Raw genomic sequence first — 24,169 nt, forward strand, 5'->3', positions numbered from 1 at the left:
GTTCCAGTCTATCTTCTCCAAGATGTTTGCAGGGCGAACAGCCTTAAAAAGGAGACAGCGTCTACCTCTGGAGCAAAGGGCAAGCATGCTCACTGCCCATTATCAAAGATTAGAGTTTCCCAAACTCAGCACTCCTCTCCTGAAGGCAACCAGTCATGTGTGCATCACAAGACATGGTAATGCACATTCATTGTATATGAACGTAGGCATTCCTTCTGTGCCCGTTATGTGCCCTTGGGACTTGGAGGCAAGAGAAACTGATGCAAACACACTGAAGTTTATACTGCCTGCTGGGCCATGGGTCATAAAATCCTTTGTCTCTGACCCAGGAGTCTCCTTTCTGCCAGCATCCATGAAAAGTGGGAGAGGCTAACCTGTTAGCTTACAAGTAGGGTAAGATCTCAGACGCTTCACAGGGTAAGATCTCCAACCCTTCACAGCGCTTGGTACACCCTTCTTAGAAATAGCTTAGTTTCACATCTCAACATTCTTGGTCATTCCCAATGAATTTACCTAAACAACGTGGATTCTTATGGTGCTGGCTATAATATAGTAACTGTTTTTAAAAGACCACAAATCTAAAAGCCTCCTTGATACACTTCCCCAACAGATTACCTTCTAAAGGGGTAGTAGGCCTAAGATACAGTACTTATAATGGGATAGGAAAAATCCAAAAAGAAAACAAAACATAAACTGAATGCAGTAGAAATTATTTGAGACAGAAGCCAGTTTTATAAAACATAAATAATCATTTATACTCCATGATTAGCAATGGATCCTGTCTGAAGTAAACAAGGACAACTAATACAGTACAAGATGTTTGTGGTTTTGTTTTTTATAACCCACTAAGCTAAGATTTGTATCTCTGTATGGAACTGATTTTCAAATGGACAGAAATGGTCTTTGATCTTTCTGAACCACTTGTCTTCAAATTCTTCTGAGGATGCAGTCACCAAGGCAGTCAGGGCTACGGAGCCAACACACTTCACCTCTGCGTGAACTTCATCTTTTATTTTTTCTGGGATATCTTCTCCCATAACCTGTAACAGGAGGGGGGGGAAAAAAGAAAACTGTTCCAATACGAGGCAGCAGACATGGAATGCTAGTTATCAACTGTAAAGGCTTTCACTCAAAGGCAGAAAATAGCAGCCAGGGGACATTCCCAACCCATTGAAAAGATGTTTGTTCGGAAGCAGTTATCTGTCTACCGCCATACCACCCTGAATGTGCCCAATCTCATCTGATCTCAGAAGTAGTTATCCAAGGACAAGTAAAATATCCCATATTTCTACTCTCATTCTCCCCAAGTGAAAGAATCACTTCGGTACTGCTGTGGCAGCAGTATTATTTGGCTTACCAGGAGTACTGAGTTACCCTCTTTGTTTCAAAGAGCATATTCTGTTGGTGAGAATGCAACTGTGCCATGTAGCTGGGCCCACCTTTTCCTGACCCAAAAGGACTCTAATCCCTCTATAACCAAAGCAATCTTAGGGATTTAAGGAGCCCGTTACCAATGAAGGTACAATACTGCCCCCTACTGGTCAGAATCAGGCCCAGATGAACACAGGGTCATGTCCCAAGATTCTGGGTTAGTTTCTTTGAGAAGACATCACAAGTTAGGTTGTAGAAAGCTTGTACCTGAACCCACTAAGTAAGCAGTCTGACCTTGGGTAATGACAATGAACTAAAATTAAGTTCCAAAACATTTCATACTATCTGGCATGAAAGCTTACGTAGGTAGCCATGGAGCAGGGATGTTGTGGAGGGAATTTAAGTTCCACATAGATTTGCATTAGATAATCTCCAAGGTTCCTGCAAACTCGGATATGGAATGTGTTCATGAAAACTCAAACTATAATGAATTAAGAAGCAAGCTCAAAGAATGGTTTTGAGGACTGGGTTTAAATCTTCAAAGGTTACATATTGTTTGAGGAAATTGCCAATGAGAGCCAAGCTTCACTAGGCAACAGTCAGTATTTACTAAAGCCTGGTATGTCACCAGTTCTAAGATACCTTTTTGTTTTTGTATTTTAACATCTCTAAAATCAAGATGTAGCTGAGCCAGGTGTGGTGGTTCACACCTGTACCCCAACACTTCGGAAGGCCGAGGGCAGGATGGTCGCTAAAGGCCAGGAGTTAGAGAGGGCGGCCAGGGCAACAGAGCAAGATCCCCGTCCCTACCAAAAAAAAAATTATTATTATCATTTTTTTTGAGTCAGAGTCTCGCTCTGTCACTCCAGGCTGGAGTACATGCCACTGTACTTCAGCCTGGGAGATAGAGTGAGACCCCACCTCCAAAACAAAAAAAAAAAATGTATTTGATAACCACTAGAGTGAGGCTTTATGTGATACTGTAAATGGCATCTTCTTTTTCTTTTTTTTTTTTTTTGAGACAGTCTCGCTCTGTCGCCCAGGCTGGAGTGCAGTGGCGCGATCTTGGCTCACTGCAACCTCTGCCTCCTGGGTTCAAGCTGTTCTGCCTCAGCCTCCCGAGTAGCTGGGATTACAGGCATGCGCCACCAGGCCTGGTTAATTTTTGTATTTTTAGTAGAGACGGGATTTCACTGTGTTAGCCAAGATGGTCTTGATCTCCTGACCTCGTGATCCACCGGCTTCGGCCTCCCAAAGTGTTGGGATTACAGGTGTGAGCCACCGCGCCCGGCTGACATCTTATTTTTCTTTTAGTGACACATCAAATGATATGTCTTACAACTGATGATTTTCTAGATTCAATGAAATGTAGTATTTTAAAATCTGGGATAAAACACCAAAAATGCCTTTCTTAAAAATAAAAAAAGATAAATGAATAACAGTAAGACCCAAACACACTATTTCCCAAAGAGGGATAGGCAGGCACAATATTTACAGGTGTCCAAAAATCTGCCAAAACAGTCAGCCACATAAACATTTTAAACTTCCATATGCCAAAAAAGAATCATAAACTTCAGAAAATATAGGAACATATAGAAAGATACTTAAGTGTAATATAGAGAGAACTCTTAAAATTGCTACGAAAAACAGAAAGAATAATGAAGCAAAAGCAAGACTAGGCATTTGACATGATACAAATGGTTGATAAACATATGAAAGAATTGTTCAATTTAATAGTAAATAAATAAACATTAATGCTAAAAATATTACATTTTTTACCTACCAAGCTACCAATTTTTAAAGTAATATTAAGTTGAATTATGCAAAATAGCTGATTTAAGAGGCCAAAATGATTGTTTTCACATGGTCCAATCTAATAGTCAGGATCAGCGTAGAAAAAACAGTGCTTTCACATATTGCTGGAGGATACATAAATTGAACTAACCTTTCTAAATGAGAATTTGGAAAGGTGCTTTTTGGAAATGACAATTTGGAAATGTGCTTTACGTCTTTAAAATACTCATATATTTAAATCCAGTGATTCTATTTATAATAATCTGTTCCAAAAGGTACAAATGCACACATTAATTTTCTTGCAAGGATTTATTAAAATAGGTACTGAGTATTTGTTAAATGTTCAACACAGGGAACTAAGTAAATTATAGTTTGTCCAAAAACTGACTACTATCCAGTCATTAAAAATTATGTACTCAAATATAATATTTAGGATATAGGGTCATACCCACGTCACAATGTTAGGTAAATATCACAAAATAGAAAATAAAATGTACAGTTTGGCAGTTCCTAAAAAAGTTAAAGCTAATATATGACCCAGTAATTACCTTCCTAGGTATATACCCAAAATAATTAAAAACAGAGACTTAGCTGGGTGCAGTGGCTCACGCCTGTAATCCCAGCACTTTGGGAGGCCGAGGCAGGCAGACCACTTGAGATCAGGAGTTCGAGACCAGCCTGGCCAATATGGTGAAAGCCTGTCTCTACTAAAAATATAAAAGTTAGCTGGGCATGGTGGCACACGCCTGTAGCCCCAGCTACTTGGAAGGTTGAGATAGGAGAATTGCTTGAACCTGGGAAGCGGAGGCTGCAGTGAGCCGAGATAGTGCCACTGCACTCCTGCCTGGGTGACAGAGCAAGACTCCGTCTCAAACAAAACAAACAAACAAAAAACAGAGACTCAAACATACTTATATGCTAATGTTCACAGCAGCATTATTCACAATATCCAAAAGGTAGAAACAACTGAAGTATCCATCAACAGATGAGTGGATAAATAAAATGAGATATGTACATACATATGAATATTATTTAGCCATAAGAAGGTATGAAGTTTTGATAAATGCTATAATATGGATAAACCTTGAAAACATTATGCTAAGTGAAATAAAGCAGATACAAAAGGACACATATGGTATGATTCCACTTATTTGAAATATCTAGAATAGATAAATTCATAGAGCAAAATAGTAGATTAGAGGTTCTAGCAGGTAGAGAGAGAAGGGAATAGGGAGTTATTGCTTAATGGGTAGAGTTTGTTTGGGGTGATGAAAATTTTTGGAAATAGTGGTCAAAGTGGCACAACACTGTATATGTACTTCATTCCATTGAATTGTACATTTAAAAATGATTAAGATGGCAAATTTAAGTTACGTATTTTATCAGAGTAAAAAAGAGGGAGAAGAGCAGTTGTTATAGAATAAAAAACACATATGAGACAAAAGCACCACATACAATATTTAGACCTTGTTTGGATCCTAATTCAAATACAAGAATTATAAACAGGAAAAAAAAAAAGCATATGATCAAAGAAAATTTAAGGATATGGGGTTATGTTATCACAAGTCAACTAAAATTAAATGCACAAAATAAAGGCCGCATGGTGGCTCACACCTGTAATTCTAGCACTTAGGGAGGCCAAGGTGGGATGATCATTTGAGGCCAGGAGTTTGGGACCAGACTGGGCAACATAGTGAGACCCTGCCTCTACAAAAAATTTTAAAACTAGCTGGACATGGTGGTGGGTGCCTGTAATCCTATGAACTTGGGAGGCTGAGGTGATAGGACCACTTGAGCCCAGGAATTTCAGGCTGCAGTGAGCTAAGATTATGCACTGCAGCCCAGCCTGAGTGACAGAATGAGACCTTATCTTTAAAAAAATAAAAACAAGCACAAAACAAAATGTACATTATAATCCTAATTACAATCCTAACGAGGGCCCAGACATTTTCTATCTTTTTAAAAAGCTCCACTGGTATATCACATGCATTGTCCACATAGGAAACTACTCTTCCACCCAACCAACAGATTTATCGAGCATGGTGAAGAATACAAAGATGCTCAAAACATACTATTACATATAAGGAACCTAACACCTAGATGAAAACATAAGACACATTCTCATGTCTTTTTAGGGGCCAAAGAGCTATCTATTCAAGTAATCACTATCTGAGCTCAGAGGAAGGAGAAATTACAACAGAACAGAGTATTCCAGAAAAGCTTCCTGGAGGATGTAGAACTTGGGGGAAGTAAAAGACTGACCAGAAGTGTTTTTCTTGTGTTTTGTTTTTTGAGGCGGAGTCTCCTTCTGTTGCCCAGGCTGTAGTGCAGTGGCACAATCTCAGTTCACTGCAACCTCCACCTCCCGGGTTCAAGCGATTCTTCCTTCTTCCACCTCAGCCTCCTGAGTAGCTGGGATTACAGGTGCCTGCCACCACGCCTGGCTAGTTTTTTGTATTTTTAGTAGAGATGGGGTTTCACCATGTTGACCAAGTGATCCACCCACCTTGGCCTCCCAAAGTGATGGGATTACAGGAAGTGTTTTGATGAGTAGTTCCATTTTAGACATTTTGCACTTGAAGTGACAGAAGAGTAATCAATAATTATCCCAAGTTAACCACCTATAGGCAATTAATCTGACGTGAGACACATGTCCCAGAGATGAGACTAGAGATAAAGACTGGAGAGTAATCAACCCAGAGGTGACAATGGAACCTAGGGGTGTGGTGATGATTTCTGTGAGAGAAAAGTAGAAAACAGAGAGGCCAAGGGAATCCTTAGTATGCCATTACTTAAGCTACAGAAGAAACCAGCTGAGTCCCAAGAGGAAGAGGAACGTTAAGAAACACAGGAGAAAAACAGATTAGCATAGCCTCTCAGAAGTAAAAGGAAGAGATGTGGCATGGTGGCCCAGGCCTATAATCCCAGCACTTTGGGAGGCTGAGGTGGGTAGACTGCTTGAGGCCAGGAGTTCAAGACGGTCTGGCCAACATGGTGAACCCTGTCTCTACTAAAAATACAAAAATTAGCAGGGCATGGTGGCGCACACCTGTGACCCCAGCTACTTGGGAGGCTGAGACATGAGAATCACTTGAACCCAAGAGGTACAGGTTGCAGTGAGCTGGGATCGTGCCACTGCATTCCAGCCTGGGTGACAGAGCAAGACTCTGACTCAAAAAAAAAAAAAGCCAAGGAAGGTTTAAATGTTAGTTTAAAAAAACTGACCTTTGAATTTCTATGCAACCATCAAAGTAGTAACAGGGTGGAGCAGAGATAAAATGGACTTGCAGCTGGCAAACACAAGCTCCAGACCTGCTCTGCCTCTGAAAATCTGACCAGAAGGAAAGTCACAAGCTCTCTGAGCCTCAGTTCTAGCTCTACTCATCTTCACAAGCTGTTATGATGAATGGAGGAAAAAAAATAGAACTGCTGCACAAATGTAAGCATTCATTCATTCGTTTATTCAGCACTGAAACAATTATTGGGCATTGATGATGTTCAGACAGGCAGGTGCTAACAAGCGCTGACAAGTGCATGAAACACAGCCCCTGCCGTCCCACACACTGCAGGGGAATGCCGATCAAGAGGCCGCCTTGGTGATTGCTGAGTGATCAAAAGGCACACAAAGGAGGGAGACAAGTCCTTCAGTAGATGAGTTTTCGCCCTGCTTTTTAAAAAATGCTATCAGAACCAGGGAAAATATCTATGATGCCTCGTTTCACATAAACCCGAGGGATACACTCACCTCAGCTATCAACAGCAAAGTGTCTTCTTTGAAGCTGAACCCTTTCATTTTATCTTCAATTTCCTGCTGAGTCCTTAAGTTCCTCTCCAAAGCAAACGATGTTTGCTGAGGTTGGGTAAACTGAAGCAGAAGCCTGAAAAACCGAAAAGTCCCAATGCGTGGCGAAAAGTCCCAGCGCTTCCAGATAAAGGAAAGCCGTGAGGAAACGTTCAGAGAGCCCAGGTATTGAGTCGGCTGCGAGTCCCACCAGGTTAAAAAGCAGGTACCCACCCTCACTAGAACTATCATTTCAATCCCTAAAGCTTCCGACTCGGAATCAATTGCCCAACTTTACATTGGAGATTCATCTTTTCTAAAAGATAAAGACTAAAACTGCTCAAAGAAATCTTTAGAGGGCAACACGTGAAAAGAGCTTCCGGCCTCAAAAGAGCCTCCTGTGGAAGTCAAGGGATTGAAAGGATGAGTAATTTGGAGTGAAAGGAACGAGCCTCCCAATCAGACTCCTCTCACACAGGCCCTCCGGATTTGCTCCTTTGAAGTCAGTGTTCTGTGACCCTTCCATCTCGCTGACCCCACAGCAACTTGACCGCAAGGACTAATTAGATTCGCTAGCACACTTCAATTACCCCAAGCAGGGCCAAATCTTTGATGACCCTCTGACAACCACTCTGCGATACCTTACCACTGACTTCCCCGTCATGACATAGCTGGTCTCCTCTCTCATTTAACTTCCTCCTGTCTTCCTCATTTGGCTCCTTCTGTTTTTTTTGTTTTTTGTTTTTTTTTTAATAAATAATATGCAGATCTTCCCCATTTTCTCACTGGTACCTACTGCAATGCCCAGAAGCACTCGGCTCTCCATACTGCAGAACGTGCCCGACACTATGCTAGGCATTGAAAGATATTGATGAGCAAAACACATTTGAGGCCTCATGGAATGGAAGGAGGGAGACAGCACACAAGCATTTCAGGTAGTGACAAGTGCTAGGCAAAAAACCCAAGACAGGGTGGACACAGTGTCCTCTTCAGATGCGCCGGTGTAGGCAGGAAGGCTTTCCTGAGATACCAGGCAAGCTACGAGCTACCTGACGAGGAACCAGTGGGAGAACATTTGGGGGCGAGGGCTTGGCCAGGGAGAAGGGGGCTCTGACACAGGAACAAACTTGACATGCTTGAAAATCATTAAGATCACTGTGGCTGGAACACAGTCAGAGAGAAAAATGTGTAGGAAATGAGGTGGGGAAAAAAAGGCAGGGCCAATTCAAATCAGACCTTGCAGGCCGTGGCAAGAAACGTGGAACTGATGTAAGTGCAATGGGAAGCCACCGGGGCGTTTCAGAAAGGAGCCTGACCTGACTCACAGGTGAAATGATCATCTGTCTGCTTCAGTCTGACCCGCTGACATCACCTACCCGGCCTCGGGAAGCATTCACCTTTGTGATCCCTTTGATGTAACTTGCTTTCTGCCCTCTGGATATCCTCCAGGCACCTGAGTCTCGGTACTTCAAGCCTAAAATCATTGCCTTCCACCCTAGTTCGGCTCTGCTCATCTTCCCAGGTGTCCTATCTCAGCGAAAGGCACCGCCATCCACCTGTGCATCCACGAGAGACTGCAGAGACTCTTCCATTCTCCCACCCTCATCCTTCCCACACACTCCGCTGGTCACCACGTCCTGTCTATTCTATCATGCAGTGATATCCATTTCTTTTTTTTATTACCACTGCACCAGCCTAGGTCAGGCCCTCATCATCTTCCACTAATTAGTCCACAACCTCTAGTCCTTAGCTCCTCCTTCTAATCCAGCATCACAGTCACCAGAGCTCTCTAAATCACAGGTTTTGGCCAGGCGCGGTGGCTCACACATGTAATCCCAGCACTTTGGGAGGCCGAGGCCGGCGGATCACCTGAGATCAGGAGTTTGAGACCAGCCTGACCAATGTGGAGAAATCCCATCTCCACTAAAAACACAAAATTAGCCGGGCGTGGTGGTGCATGCCTGTAATCCCAGCTACTTGGGAGGCTGAGGCAGGAGAATCACCTGAACCCAAGAGGCAGAGGTTGCGGTGAGCCGAGATCGCGCCACTGTACTCCAGCCTGGGCAACGAGTGAAACTCCCGTCTCAAAAAAAAAAAAAATACCAAACACACACACACACACACACACACACACACAGGTCTTATCACATGCTCCTATATTTAAAAAGTGCAAATACTCTTCAGGCCTTCAGCACAAGGACCAAACCCTTGTGACATCGAACATCTTGTGCTAACAATAAAAACAACAAAAATAAAAGTACCAATCTAATGTTTACCAAGCACCTACTACATACAATGCAGGACAATAAGTACTTTAAATACTTTAATTCTACAACCCCAGGAAGCAGGCATTTTCCCCATTTCTCCATCTGTCAAGATTAAGCAACTAGAGAGCAGAGTTTAAGGAATGTGTGCAAGGTCAGACCGCTGGCAAGAGTCCAGGCTCATCCACTTAGCATCAGCAATTTACTAAGTTCTTCAAAACCAGTTCTGACGCCAAAGTCCTACTTCCTACTTCCTCTGCCACCCTGGCACTGTGGCCACAGCCTACCTCGAGCCCTTACCACTAGTACTGCTCTTACCTCAGACAATGTGACAAACCTGTTCTAGAACGGATCCTCTGCCCCTCCGGGTGGTGCTTGCTTTCTTTTTACCTACCTAGCACGCCTCTTTCCACATGGGGAATATTAACGCGGAGCGAGCAAGATAAGCTGGAAGAATACAGGGTCGGGAATCGGAGACCAGCTCCAAATCCTGGCCCTGCACTTCACAGCTGCACTACTTTGGGAATGATTTTAATAGTTTCCTGGTCCATCAAGTGGGATCCCAATAGGTACCCCAGAGTCATGAGGATTAAAATGAAATAATGTATACACAGCATCTAGCACTCAGTGGTCCACTGACAAGGGTTCCTACCGGGCTCATTCAGCAGAGGCATCACCCCTCTGTAAAGGCTTCCTTCTTTTGGCCACGCCAAGAGCTCCCTGACATTGGTCCCCCCAGAATTCTGCTCACAGCACTGATACACTATTTAGCACCCGTGTTGGCAGCTACTGGCTAGACATACCATTTCCTTAAGTCAGTGAGTGGCATAAGGAAAGAGACTGCTTTTTAAATGATCTTTGTGATCCTGGCACCAAGCACATATCTGGCACACAGTTGTCATTCAATGTGCCTCTGAATTAGTTACACGGTCAATGCTAAACAAGCATCCACTGAATACATTTTAAAATTTGCCAAATAGGGTTGGAAACGGTGATTCACTCCTGTAATCCCAGCACTTTGGGAAGCCGAGGCAGGTGGATCACCTGAGGTCAGGAGTTCGAGACCAGCCTGGCCAACACAGTGAAACCCCGTCTCTACTAAAAATACAAAAATTAGCCAGGTGTGGTGGTACACAGCTGTAATCCCAGCTACTCAGGAGGCTGAGGCAGGAGAGCTGCTTGAACCTGGAGACAGAGGTTGCAGTGAGCTGAGATCGCGCCACCGCACTCCAGCCTGGGCAATAAGAGCAAAACTCCATCTCAAAAAAATAATAATAAAATAAAATTTGCCAAATAGATACCACTTCTCAGTAAGCCTATTAATACTTCTTGAATCCTCCTGAGTTGAAAAATCTGTACATTCTTTGGTACCATTTGAAACATGAGAGAATCTGCTTCTTCTCTCATCATTTATAGAACTGGTCAAGTGTATTCTCCCCACCCTTCCCTCAAACTCTTATACTTTAAGGATGAAAAGTACTTGGTAACCCTAGGCACAAACCATGGGAATTCTCTAGAGAATGAATTAAGCATCATCTACTCCCATTATCAGCAATGCAAACACAAGAGCTGATTTTCTTCTTTAGATTTCTGTGGAACATATAAACAGAAAATTCCTTCTTTAAAATATCTCCTCTCCCTTTTTCAGTGTTTTATACATTTTTATTTTCCTAATTTTTAATGTTTTCTAATCTTAACATTCCATCTTGGGCAATGACACAGGTTATATTGCTTTTTGTTTCTGAGACAGAGTCTCACTCTGTTGCCCAGGCTGGAGTGCTGTGGTGTGATCTCAGCTCACTGCAGCCTTGGCCTCCCAGGCTCAAGCAATCTTTCCATCTCAGCCTCCCGAGTAACTAGGACTACAGGCACGCACCACCATGCCTGGTTACTTTTTTTTTTTTTTTTTGAGACAGAGTCTTGCCCTTTCGCCAGGTTGGAATGCAGTGGTGCAATCTCAGTTCACTGCAACCTCCGCCTCGAGGGTTCAGCGATTCCCCTGCCTCAGCCTCCTGAGTAGCTGGGATTACAGGCACACGCCACCACACCCAGCTAATTTTTTGTATTTTAGTAGAGACAGAGTTTCACCATGTTGGCCAGGCTGGTCTCGATCTCCTGACCTTGTGATCTGCCCACCTTGCCCTCCCAAAGTGCTGGGATTACAGTCGTGAGCCACTGCGCCTAGCCCACATAGTTAACTTTTTAAAAAAATTTTTTTGTAGAAATGGGATTTCACCATGTTGCTCAGGCTGGTCTCAAATTCCTGAGCTCAAATGATCCACCTGCCTCAGCCTCCCAAAATGCTGGGATTACAGGCATGTGCTACCACACCCAGCCACCATAGGTTGTATTCTTAAACAAATGTAGTTTTGTTTCCAAGTATTACGTATTAGAATGACAAACGTTCAACACAACCATAGGAAAAATTCAAAAATATATACCAAACGTCTAGCCTGGAACTTTTTGAAGCTTAAAATTAGAAAATAAAGCCTTTACTCCGAGCTCATTGCCAAGCGTTGCTTAAGCGACTCTCAGCTTACCTGGTTCGTATAAAAGAGGCACATGCTTTCAGCTGAGTCTCTGTCAACACTGTTTCTCTCTTTTCTGCCATACAGTTTTGGATATTTGTAATAGCTTTCTCATTTTTCTGGCTATTACTGCTATTTGCTTCCACAGGAAATAAAGAGCTCTCAGGCAAGGTTTCAGGAAAACTCAAAAGACAGTCTTTTCCTGCGTGTGGAAAGGAGGATTTGATAGTTTTGTCACTTGAGGTGAAACTCTGCTGTTTCTGAGATGACGCAAGTGCTGCTGAAAGAGCTGGCCCCAGATTCAGGTAAGCCTCGGCCAATCTGCCCCAGTTCCAAGGATTAAAAGGATGCAAAGAAATCAGTTTCTGCAGGCAGAAAATTGTTTTCTCCAAGTTCTGCAGACTTGAAAAAATAGCAAGCTGGAGGTAGAGTACCGTGGTTAAATGGTCTGTGTTGGTTGCTTTATTTTCCTAAGGAGAAAAAAAAAGGTTAAAAAGTTTAAACTTCCAAGCATTTTCCATATAAAATGAGAATGCCTAAAAACCCAAGTTGTATATGTTATAAATCAGAAGTATCTTTCAGTAGCTATACGAGTGACCTAAATATATTTCAATACACCTCATGTTTGAAACCATAAACCTAGAGAGATACATGCTATCTAGAGAAACAGTCGCCAGCCATTCTCAAACATCCTAATGTCATAATAACTTAACAATTCATATGATGGTGGCCTGCCAGAAGTTTGGCATCAAAAACATAAATATCCATTTATGTCCAATTTTTATTATAATCTTTACTGTCTTCAGCCAGATATCTGAAAGACCCAGCCAATTTTCTTAGATCCTTGCCTAATGATTCCACTGTAATATTCAAGGCTTTCTAAAAATTCAAATGGTAATTTCCTTGAGGATTTGAACAAACTCCACTTCCAAATTTTATTTGGCTTAGACATTTTAAACAGGATAGCCCTGAAGCTCTCTATGCTTCATGACGCATTCTAATTGAATCCAAATGCCTTCCCTGGTAACCATTACCAAGGTCAATTATTTTTGGCCAAAAGGGGTTGCTTAGTTTCCTTCTGATCAGAAAATCCTTTTCAAATCTCCTTAACCAGAGCCACCATCTCTTGCCTAACCTGCCATATGGCAAATGTCCTCTGGGTTAGTAAAGACAGGTCTGCTTTTTGTAAGTTAAAGTTTGCAGAGAGCAGATGGCAGACTCAAATTACCTTCAAGTTGATGTGAGGTCTAAGGAAAGCCTGGCCTGCGAGCGTCCAGATCAGGCTCCCTCAGAACCACACTGAGCATGAAACAGGAGCAAAACTACCTGGTGTACGGCCCCAGAAACTATACACCAGCAAGTGAAGGCCTGTGGGCAGCTCTAAATATTCCCACACTGAGTGAAGAGATAGGAGATAAAGCCCCATACAACTGACGTGGTGACACTGTACCTTCCCAAAGACAGAACACATCCCGTTTTATTGTTACTACTGTTCAGCATCTGTCCTTCCCAACAGACCATTTAGCTCCATAAGAGCTTTTGTTCAATGTAAATTCCTAGTACAGAGCACAGCTCCTCGGCCATCACAGATGTTAAATCACGTTTGAGTAATGACTTTTCTAAAGTCAAATCATGTGTTTTATTTATAAGGAAAACAACATGTATAGACTACATCTGTAACAAATGCTACCCTTCTTCTGTAATCAGTCTATAGGGCTTTATATTGTTCAGAAACCTTTTTTTTTTTTTTTTGAGACAGAGTTTCGCTCTCATCGCCCAGGCTGCAGTGCAGTGGTGTGATCTCGGCTCACTGCAACCTCTTCCTCCCCGGTTCAAGCAATTCTCCTGCCTCAGTCTCTGGAGTAGCTGGGATGACGGGCAGCTGCCACCACACCGGCTAATTTTTGCATAAAGTAGAGATGGAGTTTTGCCATGTTGGCCAGGCTGGTCTCGAACTCCCGACCTCAAGTGATCCATCCGCCTCAGTCTCCGAAAGTGCTGGGGTTATAGGCACAAACCACTGTGCCCAGCCTCAAAAACATTTTGATATTGAGAAAGCAAGCGTATGTTAAGGTGGAGGCTGTTACTCACAAACTATGACTCTGATGACAGGGTTTTGTTTGTTTGTCTGTCTGAGATGGAGTCTTGTTCTTTCGCCCAGGCTGGAGTGCAGTGGCGTGATCTTGACTCACCGCAACCTCCGCCTCCCAGGTTCAAGCAGTCCTCCCACCTCAGCCTCCCAAGTAGCTGGGACTACAGGCGCCCACCACCAGACCCAGCGAGTTTTTAAAAATTGTCATTAGGGATGGGGTTTTACCATGTTGGCCAGGCTGGTCTTGACCTCTGGACCTCTGCCCACCTCAGCCTCCCAAAGTGCTGGGAATACAGGCGTGAGCCACTGTGCCCTGTCAATGGTATGGTTTTGAGAGCTGGATTAGTAAACTCCTTTCTTAAAATTAAATTATATTTAGGCTGGGCACGGTGGCTCACGCCTGTAATCCCAGCACTTTGGGAGGCTGAGGCGGGCGGATCACGAGGTCAGGAGATCGAGACCATCCTGGCTAACACGGTGAAACCCCGTCTCTACTAAAAATACAAAAAATTAGCCAGGTGTGGTGGCGGGCACCTGTAGTCCCAGCTACTTGGGAGGCTGAGGCAGGAGAATGGCATGAACCCGGGAGGCGGAGCCTGCAGTGAGCTGAGATTGCGCCACTGCACTCCAGCCTGGGCGACAGAGTGAGACTCCGTCTCAAAAAAATAATAATAACAATAATAATATATATATATACACACACATACACATACACATATACATACATACATATATTTAAATGAGTTTGAGTGATTTTTCCAGAATACTGCAACTCCTGTAACAATAACATGATGATGACAGTTAACATTTACTGAGTGCTTACCCAGTGCCAGGCACTATTCTAAGTGTTTTCCTCATTTAATCCTCCTGACAATTCTTTAAAGTAGATTCAATAATTTTCCTTATGTTATAGATAAGGCAACTGGGTCACAGAGAGGTTAGATAACTTGCCTGGCATAATATGGCTGGTAAGCAGGAGAGCTACAGTCAGTTATACTAAAAGTCAAGGAATAAAAGGTACTTAAGAAGAGGTGATATGGCCAGGCAAGGTGGCTCACGCCTGTAATCCTAGCACTTTGGGAAGTTGAGGTGGGCAGATCACTTGAGGTCAGGAGTTTGAGACCAGCCTGGCCAACATAGTGAAACTCCATCTCTATTAAAAACACAAAAAAGGCCGGGCACAGTGGCTCATGCCTATAATCCTAGTACTTTGGGAGGCTGAGGCGGGTGGACTGCCTGAGTTCAGGACTTCAAGACCAGCCTGGGCAATATGGTGAAACCCCGTCTCTACTAAAATAAAAAAAAAATTAGCCAGGCATGGTAGTGGGCACCTGTAATCCCAGCTACTTGGGAGGCTGAGACAGGAGAATCGCTTGAACCCAGGAGGCGGAGGTTGCAGTGAGCCGAGATCACGTCATTGCACTCCAGCCTGGCTGACAGTGGGAGACTCCATCTAAAAAAACAACCAAAAAAAATTATCTGGGCGTGGTGACACATGCCTGTAATCCCAGCTACTTGGGAGCCTGAGACAGGAGAACTGCTTGAACCTAGGAGGCGGAGGCTGCAGTGAGCCAAGATCGCACCACTGCACTCCAGCCTGGGCAACAGAGCAAGACTCCATCTCAGAAAGGAAAAAAAGAGCTGATATATATACGTGCGCTGGTAAACCCACCAGACACTACATGAGCACTGCATGTACGCGATGTATTGTTTGTCTCCTTAGCATCGAACCCAGAACCAGGAAAACAGGACTGAAATATTTGTTGAGTGCTGAGTGGATAAATGAAAAGGAGTCATTTACTACCAGAAAGCCATTTTCTTACCACAGTTACCACGTAAGCATACCAACCACTATAAGAAAATGTTCTAATTATTTAAGAAATAAGTCCTATTATAAATCTTATCCAAAAATCATGAAAAGAGGTGAATGAATTTCAGCAGAAATTGTGAACAGAAAATGTTTGTATCTTGATGGGCACCTTGGGACTGTCTATTTTGTTCAATGTTACATACTGTGACAGGTCCCCTACAGAATGTGAAAAGACAGTAACTACTGTCACAAAAAACAGATATGGGTCAGAGCTAATAACAAAAGGCAAGGGTCCTCACGTAGAGAAGAAATTAAAAAAAAAAAACAACACAAAACACAGCTTACCAGGAAATGAGAATGCCATGCAGACAGGCAGGGTCCACTGAGATCATGTGCAAAGCCCACAGAAAGGGGCGAACCCCATGAGCCCACTTTCCACCCGACAGTCCTGCCAACTGGATTGCTGGGACACCTGATGCACAGTTCTGAAAGTCCAGGATTCTCTGACTGGTGTTTCTCCTGCCTAGTAACCATCTCCAGCACCAGAGACCTGGCATCGGCTGATTGGCAACAGATCCTTCTCTGAGCCACCAAAACAGACTCCCTAAGCTAGAAGGAACCAGAGATGACTCAACCCCTGCCACAAATCCAGCTGCCACTACCTTCAACGATCAAGGCAAAGAGGAGGAAGCACAACAGTGACGTGCAAGAAAGCGGAGAGAGGAGGACAGTAATGAAGGCTAGAGAGAGGCACCAGAAAGGCCAAGAGCACTGTTAATTTGCAGACTGGGGAGACTAGAAATGAACACAATTAAATCCCATCAAGTTAACTGCTCATGCAAATGCTTCCTTAACAAGTGATGTATCTTTCAGCTTAAGCATTAACCCCCAATTAGTAGAGAACAGAAAAGAAACAACAAAACACAGCTGTTTCCCTTGTTCTTAGAACAATTACTGCCAAAGTTTCCTTGCAAGAGGCGGAGGTCCTATGCTGTGAAGCCCTAAGCAAGCAAAGGTTAGGGATTTCTCTTAGTTAATGAGACGGCAGATGTCAGCTCAATTGTGTGCATATGTTAGGTTGATCGCTGGGCGGTACATCCACAGAGTTCAAAATCAGTGCCATAGTGTCTCCTTAATTCCCTCCGAGGAAGAAAACTAGTCCATTTAGACTAATTCCCATATAAAATTTACACAAAAATCAATACAAATAATGCCTTAACCTAGAAACAAAAGCAATAGAATCTAGAATTGGAAAGCACGGCCTTTCTTTATCCCTTAAAAAAAAAATTCCGCTTCAGAATGTGTGGAAAAAGGCAATAAAACTTTTTTTAAAGAAAAAAAAATGCCGAGTGCAGTGGCTCACACCTATAATCCCAGCACTTTGGGAGGCTGAGGCGGGCGGATTACAAGGTCAGGAGTTCGAGACCAGCCTAACATGGTGAAACCCCTTCTCTACTAAAAATACAAAAATTAGCTAGGCGTGGTGGCGGGTGCCTGTAATCCCAGCTACTCAGGAGGCTGAGGCAGGAGAATTGCCTTAATCAGGAGGCGGAGGTTGTGGTGAGCCAAGATCGCGCCACTGCACTCCAGCCTGGGCAACAGAGTGAGGCTCTGCCTCAAAAAAATCAATAAAAAAGAAAGAAAGAAAATTCGCTCTCTTTCTTCAGTGAGGCTGCCAAGCTCCAGACGCAGAGATGCAGACCTTTGTGAAGACCCTCACAGGCAAGACCTTTGAGATCAAGCCCAGTGACACCACTGAGAATGTCAACGCCAAAATTCAAGACAAGGAGGGCATCCCACCTGACCAGCAGCATCTGATACTTGCGGGCAAACAGCTGGAGGATGGCTGCACTCTCTCAGACTACAACATCCAGAAAGAGTCCACTCTGCACATGGTGCTGCGCCTGCAAGGTGGCATTACTGAGCCTTCCCTCTGCCAGTTCGCCCAGAAATACAACCGCAACAACATGATCTGCCGCAAGTGCTGTGCCCGCCTGCACCCCGCTGTGCTGTCAACTGCCACAAGAAGGGCGGCCAAACCAACAACCTGTGCCCCAAGAAGAAGGCCAAAGAAGGCTCTTCTTTCCCCCAAACAGCAGCCTCCTGCCCAGGCCCCATAGCCCTGGGGCCTCAATAAAGTGTCCCTTTTGTTGACTGGGGAAAAGAAAAAAGAAAAAAAAATTCTGCAAATTTCACTTAAAAATAAAAAGGACTATTAAGTGTGGCTTGGTATGAGTATTTAGTCATTTTTGTGAGGGGGACCTTTTTTGTGCTTAGAAAAATATATGTTCATTGTAGAAATTTTGGAGAACAAAGTCTAAAAACAATCTAATGAAGAAAACAGATCACTCATAGTCCTTCCACACTGAATGTTACTCCTAACAAGAGAAAAACCTCTGCAAAGGAGATTTTCAGGCAATAAAGAATTTTGAGAATGACACAAGAAAAGTATTACAAGAAAATGATTATGCCTAGGTTCTAAGTTGGTCATCATAATAAAATTCTCACACCCCTGACAATTTTCTTCTGCTTATCCAAACCCATAGATTTTGCTACTAGCAAGAAGTTTGTTTTTTCAAAAAATACACCATTCGACCACCCTTATAGAAATATGTGTGAAAATCAGCAATAAAATCACTCACCAAGTTTGCAGCAATCTCCAGCGCTTCCATATGCCTACCCAGGTGAGCCAGACACCGAGCCTGACCTTCCTGGACATCCCTTTTCATGGCAAAATTGGTTGGTGACAATTTTTCAGAGATACTGGAATACTCCTGCAGTGCTTTCTGGAAATTATTTGTTAAATAAAGGAATGAAAGGAGGAAAACACAACAGAAAAAAGGATTCAGAATAGGGGTGATTTTTTTCGTAGGTGGAAAGTAATGTTATAACTGATCAATGAATTAAATGAATATTTAAATGAATTAAAGAAGATTTCAGCATTCTAGTGATATGGTTTGGCTGTGTCCCCACCCAAATCTCATCTTAAATTGCAGCTCCCATAACCCCCGCATGTCATGGGAGGGACCTGGTGGGAGGTAACTGAATCATGGGGTGGGTTTTTCCCATGCTCTTCTCATGGTAGTTAGTAAGTCTCAAGATATCTGATGGTTTTATGAAAGGCAGTTCCCCTGCACATGCTCTCTTTGCCTGCTGCCATGTAAGACATGACTTTGCTCCTCCTTCACCTTCTGCCATGATTGTGAGGCCTCCTCAGCCATGTGGAACTGTGAGTGCATTAAACCTCTTTTTTTTTTTTTTTTTTTTTTTTAAATAAATTATCTACTCTTGGGTATTTCTTCACAGTAGAATGAAAATGGACTAATACATCTAGTCAATCCTACTTTCCTAAAAGGTAGAGAAGGAATGGCTAGAGAAAATAATCACTACTACTATGGAAAGAATCATGACATAGTAGAAAGAATATTCTGAGACCAAATATACCAGGCTTTGAATTCTGGTTTTGCCACTAACTTACTTTATAACCTCTTCATGAGCAAAATAAAAACAGGATTCTCATGAAGATGAAATGAGATACATGTGTAACGCAATCTAACATCTAGTTGTTAGTTCTTCCTTTTTCCTACACATCTTGGGGTGATTTGCTCCTGTGGCACAGTGAAATATCTGTGCTAGAGGGTCCTAAGTAATGAGGAGATACAAAACCTTGGGGAATAAACCTACAAGGACCCCAAATAGATCCTTTTGTTGGAGTTACAGGAAACAAACAAATCATACAGAGCCAAGCAGAAAAGGACAGAAACTTGGGCACCTCAGATTACAAACACACATCACAAAAGGTTAAATTCATCTTCATAAACACCACACTAACTTGGCACACTGTTATTTGCATATGCCATAATCGATAAAACAAGAGCCCACGTCAAGTACCGCCATCTTTTTTTTTTTTTGAGACGGAGTCTTGCTCTGTCGCCCAGGCTGGGGTGCAGTGGCCAGATCTCAGCTCACTGCAAGCTCCGCCTCCCGGGTTTACGCCATTCTCCTGCCTCAGCCTCCCGAGTAGCTGGGACTACAGGCGCCCGCCACCTCGCCCGGCTAGTTTTTTGTACTTTTTAGTAGAGACGGGGTTTCACCGTGTTAGCCAGGATGGTCTCGATCTCCTGACCTCATGATCCACCCGTCTCGGCCTCCCAAAGTGCTGGGATTACAGGCGTGAGCCACCGTGCCCGGCCAGCACTGCCATCTTCTGTATGTGGAATTCTACCTGATACTCTTGTCGTCTGTAGGCCAGGTCTCCTTTGAATTTCTTGAGAGTCAGCACTTCAACATCATCACTGCTTTCTGTTTCTTCATAAAACCACTTGAAATCATGAAAACAGTCTATTAGAGAGTGAAGCTATGCTTTTCCACCTCATATCAGAAGCAATTTCCCATAATATAATTGATTAAACCTCAAAGACTTCTTCAAGATGAGACGCAGGAGAAACACACTGACAAAGAACGAACATTTTAATTATGGCTCCATTTTTATTAAAATGATCACAAGCTGCTCAGGTGCAGTGGCTTACACCTGCAATCCTAGCACTTTGGGAGGCCCAGGTGGATAGGCTGCTTGATGCCAGGAGTCTGACACCAGTCTGGGCAACATAGCGAGAGAAAGACCCTATGTCTACAAAATATTTAAAAATTAGCTGGGCAGGTCAGGCACAGTGGCTCACACCTATAATCCTAGCGCTTTCGGAGGGCAAGGCTGGTGGATAGCTTAAACCCAGGAGTTCAAGACCAGCGTGGACATGGCAAAACCCTGTCTCTACTGCAAATACAAAAGTGGCTAAGTGGTGGCATGCACTTGTAATCCCAGCTACTTGGGAGGCTGAGGAGCCCAGTGCTTGAACCCCGGGGAGGTGGAGGAGGGATTCTGCAGTGAGCAGAGATCATCCCTGCACCCAGCTTAGGCGACAGGAGGCAAGACTGTCTCAAAAAAATTAGCTGGGCATGGTGGCATGCACCTGTAGTCCCAGCTGCTCAGGAAGCTGAGGTGGGAGGATTGCTTGAGCCCAGGAGTCTAAGACCAGCCTGGGCAACAGAGGGAGACCTCATTTCTACAAAAAAAAAAAAAAAAAAAAAAAAGAAGGAGCTGGATGTGGGATGTGGTTACTTGGGAGGCTGAGGTGGGAGAACTGCTTGGGAGTCTGGGACTCGGAGACTATGATAAGCTGTGTTCAGGTCACAGCACTCCAGCCAGGGCAACAGAGTGAGACCCTGTCTCAACTAAAAATATATTTAATAAGTAAAAAAAAAATTATCACAGGTAATAAGTGCAACAATAATATGATACCTCTCTAGAAAAGCAGCACACAACTGTATGATTTTATCTACAGCATTTTCAATACATAGGGCTGTGGTGCCTGGGAACCTACATTTATCTAGCATAGTTCACACTAGTTCTTTACTTTATTTATGTCTTTATTTTTTTGAGAGAGTCTCACCCTGTTGCCCAGGCTGGAGTGCAGTGGTACGATCTCAGTTCAACTTCTACTTCCTGGGTTCAAGCAATTCTCATGCCTGGGCCTCCCAAGTAGCTGGTATTACAGGTGCGTGCCACCACACCCAGTTAATTTTTGTATTTTTTTGTAGAGATAGGGTTTCACCATGTTGGCCAGGTTGGTCTCGAACTCGTGAGCACAAGTGATCCTCCTGCCTCAGCCCACCTTGGCCTTCCAGAGTGTGTGAGCCACCGCATCCAGGCCACACTGGTTCTTTAAAACGAGACATGCTCTCTTGTAGAGACATTTTAGTGTGACTGGAATAGGGATTGACAATTCTTTACTGAAAGGACATAGGAAAGAAGAATTATAGATATGGTGCAACTATGAAAATGTCATAATGGCAAAAAACTAGAATTTCAGCAAAGGAGACAGAAATTAAGGCTAGACGGAGGCTCCAATGCAACGAAATACCAAAAACCTGTAGGAGAGAAGTCTGAGGAAATGCCCATCTGGGATACTTTATTTGCTTTTCTTTTTTTTTTTTTTTTGAGACGGAGTCTCGCTCTGTCACCCAGGTTGGAGTGCAGTGGCCAGATCTCAGCTCACTGCAAGCTCCGCCTCCCGGGTTTACACCATTCTCCTGCCTCAGCCTCCCTAGTAGCTGGGACTACAGGCACCCGCCACCTCGCCCGGCTAGTTTTTTGTATTTTTTAGTAGAGACGGGGTTTCACCGTGTTAGCCAGGATGGTCTCGATCTCCTGACCTCGTGATCCGCCCGTCTCGGCCTCCCAAAGTGCTGGGATTACAGGCTTGAGCCACCGCGCCCGGCCTTTATTTGCTTTTCTACTGATTTAAATCCTATGGATAAAAAGGAAAGTGAGACTGAGATTGTTTGACTATTGAATAAATAATATACGGAAAGGCAGTGGCTTACACCTATAATCCCAGCACTCTGGGAGGCCAAGGCGGGCAGATCACTTGAGGTTAGGAGTTCAAGACCAGCCTGGCTAACAACAGTAGAGAAACCCTGTCTCTACTAAAAATACAAAATTAGGCCAGCATGGTGGCATACGTCTGTAATCCCAGCTAGTTCCGAGGCTGAGGCAGGAGAATCGCTTGAACCCGGGAGGCGGAGGCTGCGGTGAGCCAAGATCGCGCCATTGCACTCCAGCCTGGGCAACAAACTCCACCTCAAAAAAAAAAAAAAAAAAGAAAAAAAAAAGAAAAAAATCACTTGACTTTAGAATTTGTGTTAAATTCTATGCACCTGTACAGCACATCAGACCTGACAAAAGTATTTTCATATACATCGTCTCATTTCACTCTCACAATAACTCTGTGAGGCAGCATGTATTATTTTTCTGAAGGGACAAATAAGGAGCTGACACCTTCAAGGCAAGTGGTAAAGCCAATATTGGAATTCAAGAGTCCTATCTCATAACCAGTTTTTTAATGTTCTGCCACGTGGTTTCCAAGCCCATTCCCTGTTTTGAGTCCAGGTGATCCAGGGCTGAAGGTAACTTTGAAAGATCGTTATGTGATAAGGAGAAAATGTAACCGAAATAACCAAAAACATAATTCGGTAATTATCGAGGGCCTGGCATCTTGTCAGTACAATTGTGAGGAACGAATGAGACAATATATGCGAAGGAACTCACCACTGTGCCCGGAACACTTCCGTATTTTCCATAAACATTAGTTTTGACTGATGAGCTATTTACACTCATGAAAGAATAGGAAGTAATACTGTACTAATTCAAAAATATTCTCGGAGTCCCTATTATGAATAAAAACGGTTAGGCACTGCCAAGGGCATCAAGAACCCATGCTGGTGCGATCATTTAGCACTCCGGGTCTCAGGACTGCATGAGAATACTGACAAGTGCTTTAAGTAGAAGCTAAATAGAGGGAAGGGAGCCAAAGAAAAATATTTGGCTGGAAGACGAAATCGGAAAAGACTTTCTGGAGGAGGTGACATTTAAGATGTGCCTTGAAAAACGAATATAACAGCGCGGGGTTGGTACGGGGAGGGGGAGCTCGCTGAAGAGGGAGGAGCGAGTGGGTATGCCGGACGTCACCGTTTTGGGGGGCCTGACCGCCCGGCTGTAGGAGTAGTGAAGGCAAATGGGAGGTACCGGAGATTTCAGGGCCGGGGCGTGAGTCCAGCCGGCAACAGCCAGGCCGGCCAAATGCCAGTTGGGAGTCAAGCTGCTGACAACGCGGGGATTCTCGCCCATGGACCCGGAATGGGGCCTGGGAAGTCCGCTTCCCCGTGTAGGGTGAGGGACGGCGGGGGAGGCGGTGGGCGCTGGAGCTGGCCAAGGTTTGCGTTCGCGCGGGCGGACGGGCCGGGGACCCCCGGAGGGCGAGGCCTGGGGTGCGGGATGAGTCAAAGAGGCCCCAGCTTCTCACCTGCGGCTCGCAGAGCTTGGCGCAGTAGGACGCAGGCGGTCCTGACCGCCGCTTCGGCCTCTCCTCGAACACAGAGTCCTCGAACTCGCCGCCGAACAACCAGCACCCGGTATCCATCGCGCGCCCGCGGCCGGGGCAACGAGGAGGCGGGGCCCGCCGGAAAAGGCGGGGCTTCCACGGCCCAGAGCGCGGCAGGCTGGGACTTGTAGTCTTCGAGGGCGACGCGGGGATGTGGCCGCTGCTGGCTGGGAGTAGTGGTTGAGCTGAGATGATTATCTGACCCACTAACTGACCGAACCCCAGGACGGAGGTTTTGACTTCTTGTCAGGAGATGGACAGAACGATCCTTACCGGCACGCCTCAAAAAGCACGCTGGCCCCAGAGTAGCTGTTTAAAACTCGCAGGTACCTTTTTAAAAATTAAAATAAAAGGCCGGGCGCGGTGGTTCACGCCTGTAATCCCAGCACTTTGGGAGGCCAAGGTGGGCGGATCACCTGAGGTCGGGAGTTCGAGACCAGCCTGACCAACATGGAGTAACCCAGTCTCTACTGAAAATACAAAAAGTAGCCGGGCATGGTGGCGCGTGCCTGTAATTCCAGCCACTTGGGAGGCTGAGGCAAGAGAATCGCTTGAATCCGGGAGGCGGAGATTGCGGTGAGCCGAGGTC

The 24,169-nt window shown here is 44.3% G+C and overlaps 1 protein-coding gene and 1 pseudogene across 2 annotated transcripts; one reads left to right on the top strand and one right to left on the bottom strand.

Moving 5' to 3' along the window:
* Window positions 1–711: 711 nt before the first annotated feature.
* Window positions 712–23,912, bottom strand: C8H8orf76 (chromosome 8 C8orf76 homolog). 2 transcript variants are annotated; one of them, XM_021942606.2, is made up of 6 exons: window positions 23,503–23,912; window positions 19,866–19,961; window positions 18,283–18,426; window positions 11,751–12,208; window positions 6,911–7,043; window positions 712–1,040 (listed from the first exon to the last, which is right to left on the bottom strand). In XM_021942606.2, exons 1-6 carry the CDS (start codon window positions 23,617–23,619, stop codon window positions 846–848), a joined length of 1,143 nt encoding a protein of 380 aa, XP_021798298.2. In that variant the 5' UTR covers window positions 23,620–23,912; the 3' UTR covers window positions 712–845. The 2 variants fall into 2 exon arrangements, with proteins under 2 accessions (XP_021798298.2, XP_031525589.1); XM_031669729.1 differs by lacking the exon at window positions 712–1,040 and adding an exon at window positions 6,606–6,829 and having other exon boundaries at window positions 23,503–23,665.
* On the top strand, window positions 17,202–17,777 carry LOC103887091 (annotated as a pseudogene).
* Window positions 23,913–24,169: the final 257 nt, after the last annotated feature.

This window comes from Papio anubis, chromosome 8 (genome assembly GCF_008728515.1).
Source record: "Papio anubis isolate 15944 chromosome 8, Panubis1.0, whole genome shotgun sequence".
In the NCBI taxonomy this organism is placed as follows: domain Eukaryota; kingdom Metazoa; phylum Chordata; class Mammalia; order Primates; family Cercopithecidae; genus Papio; species Papio anubis.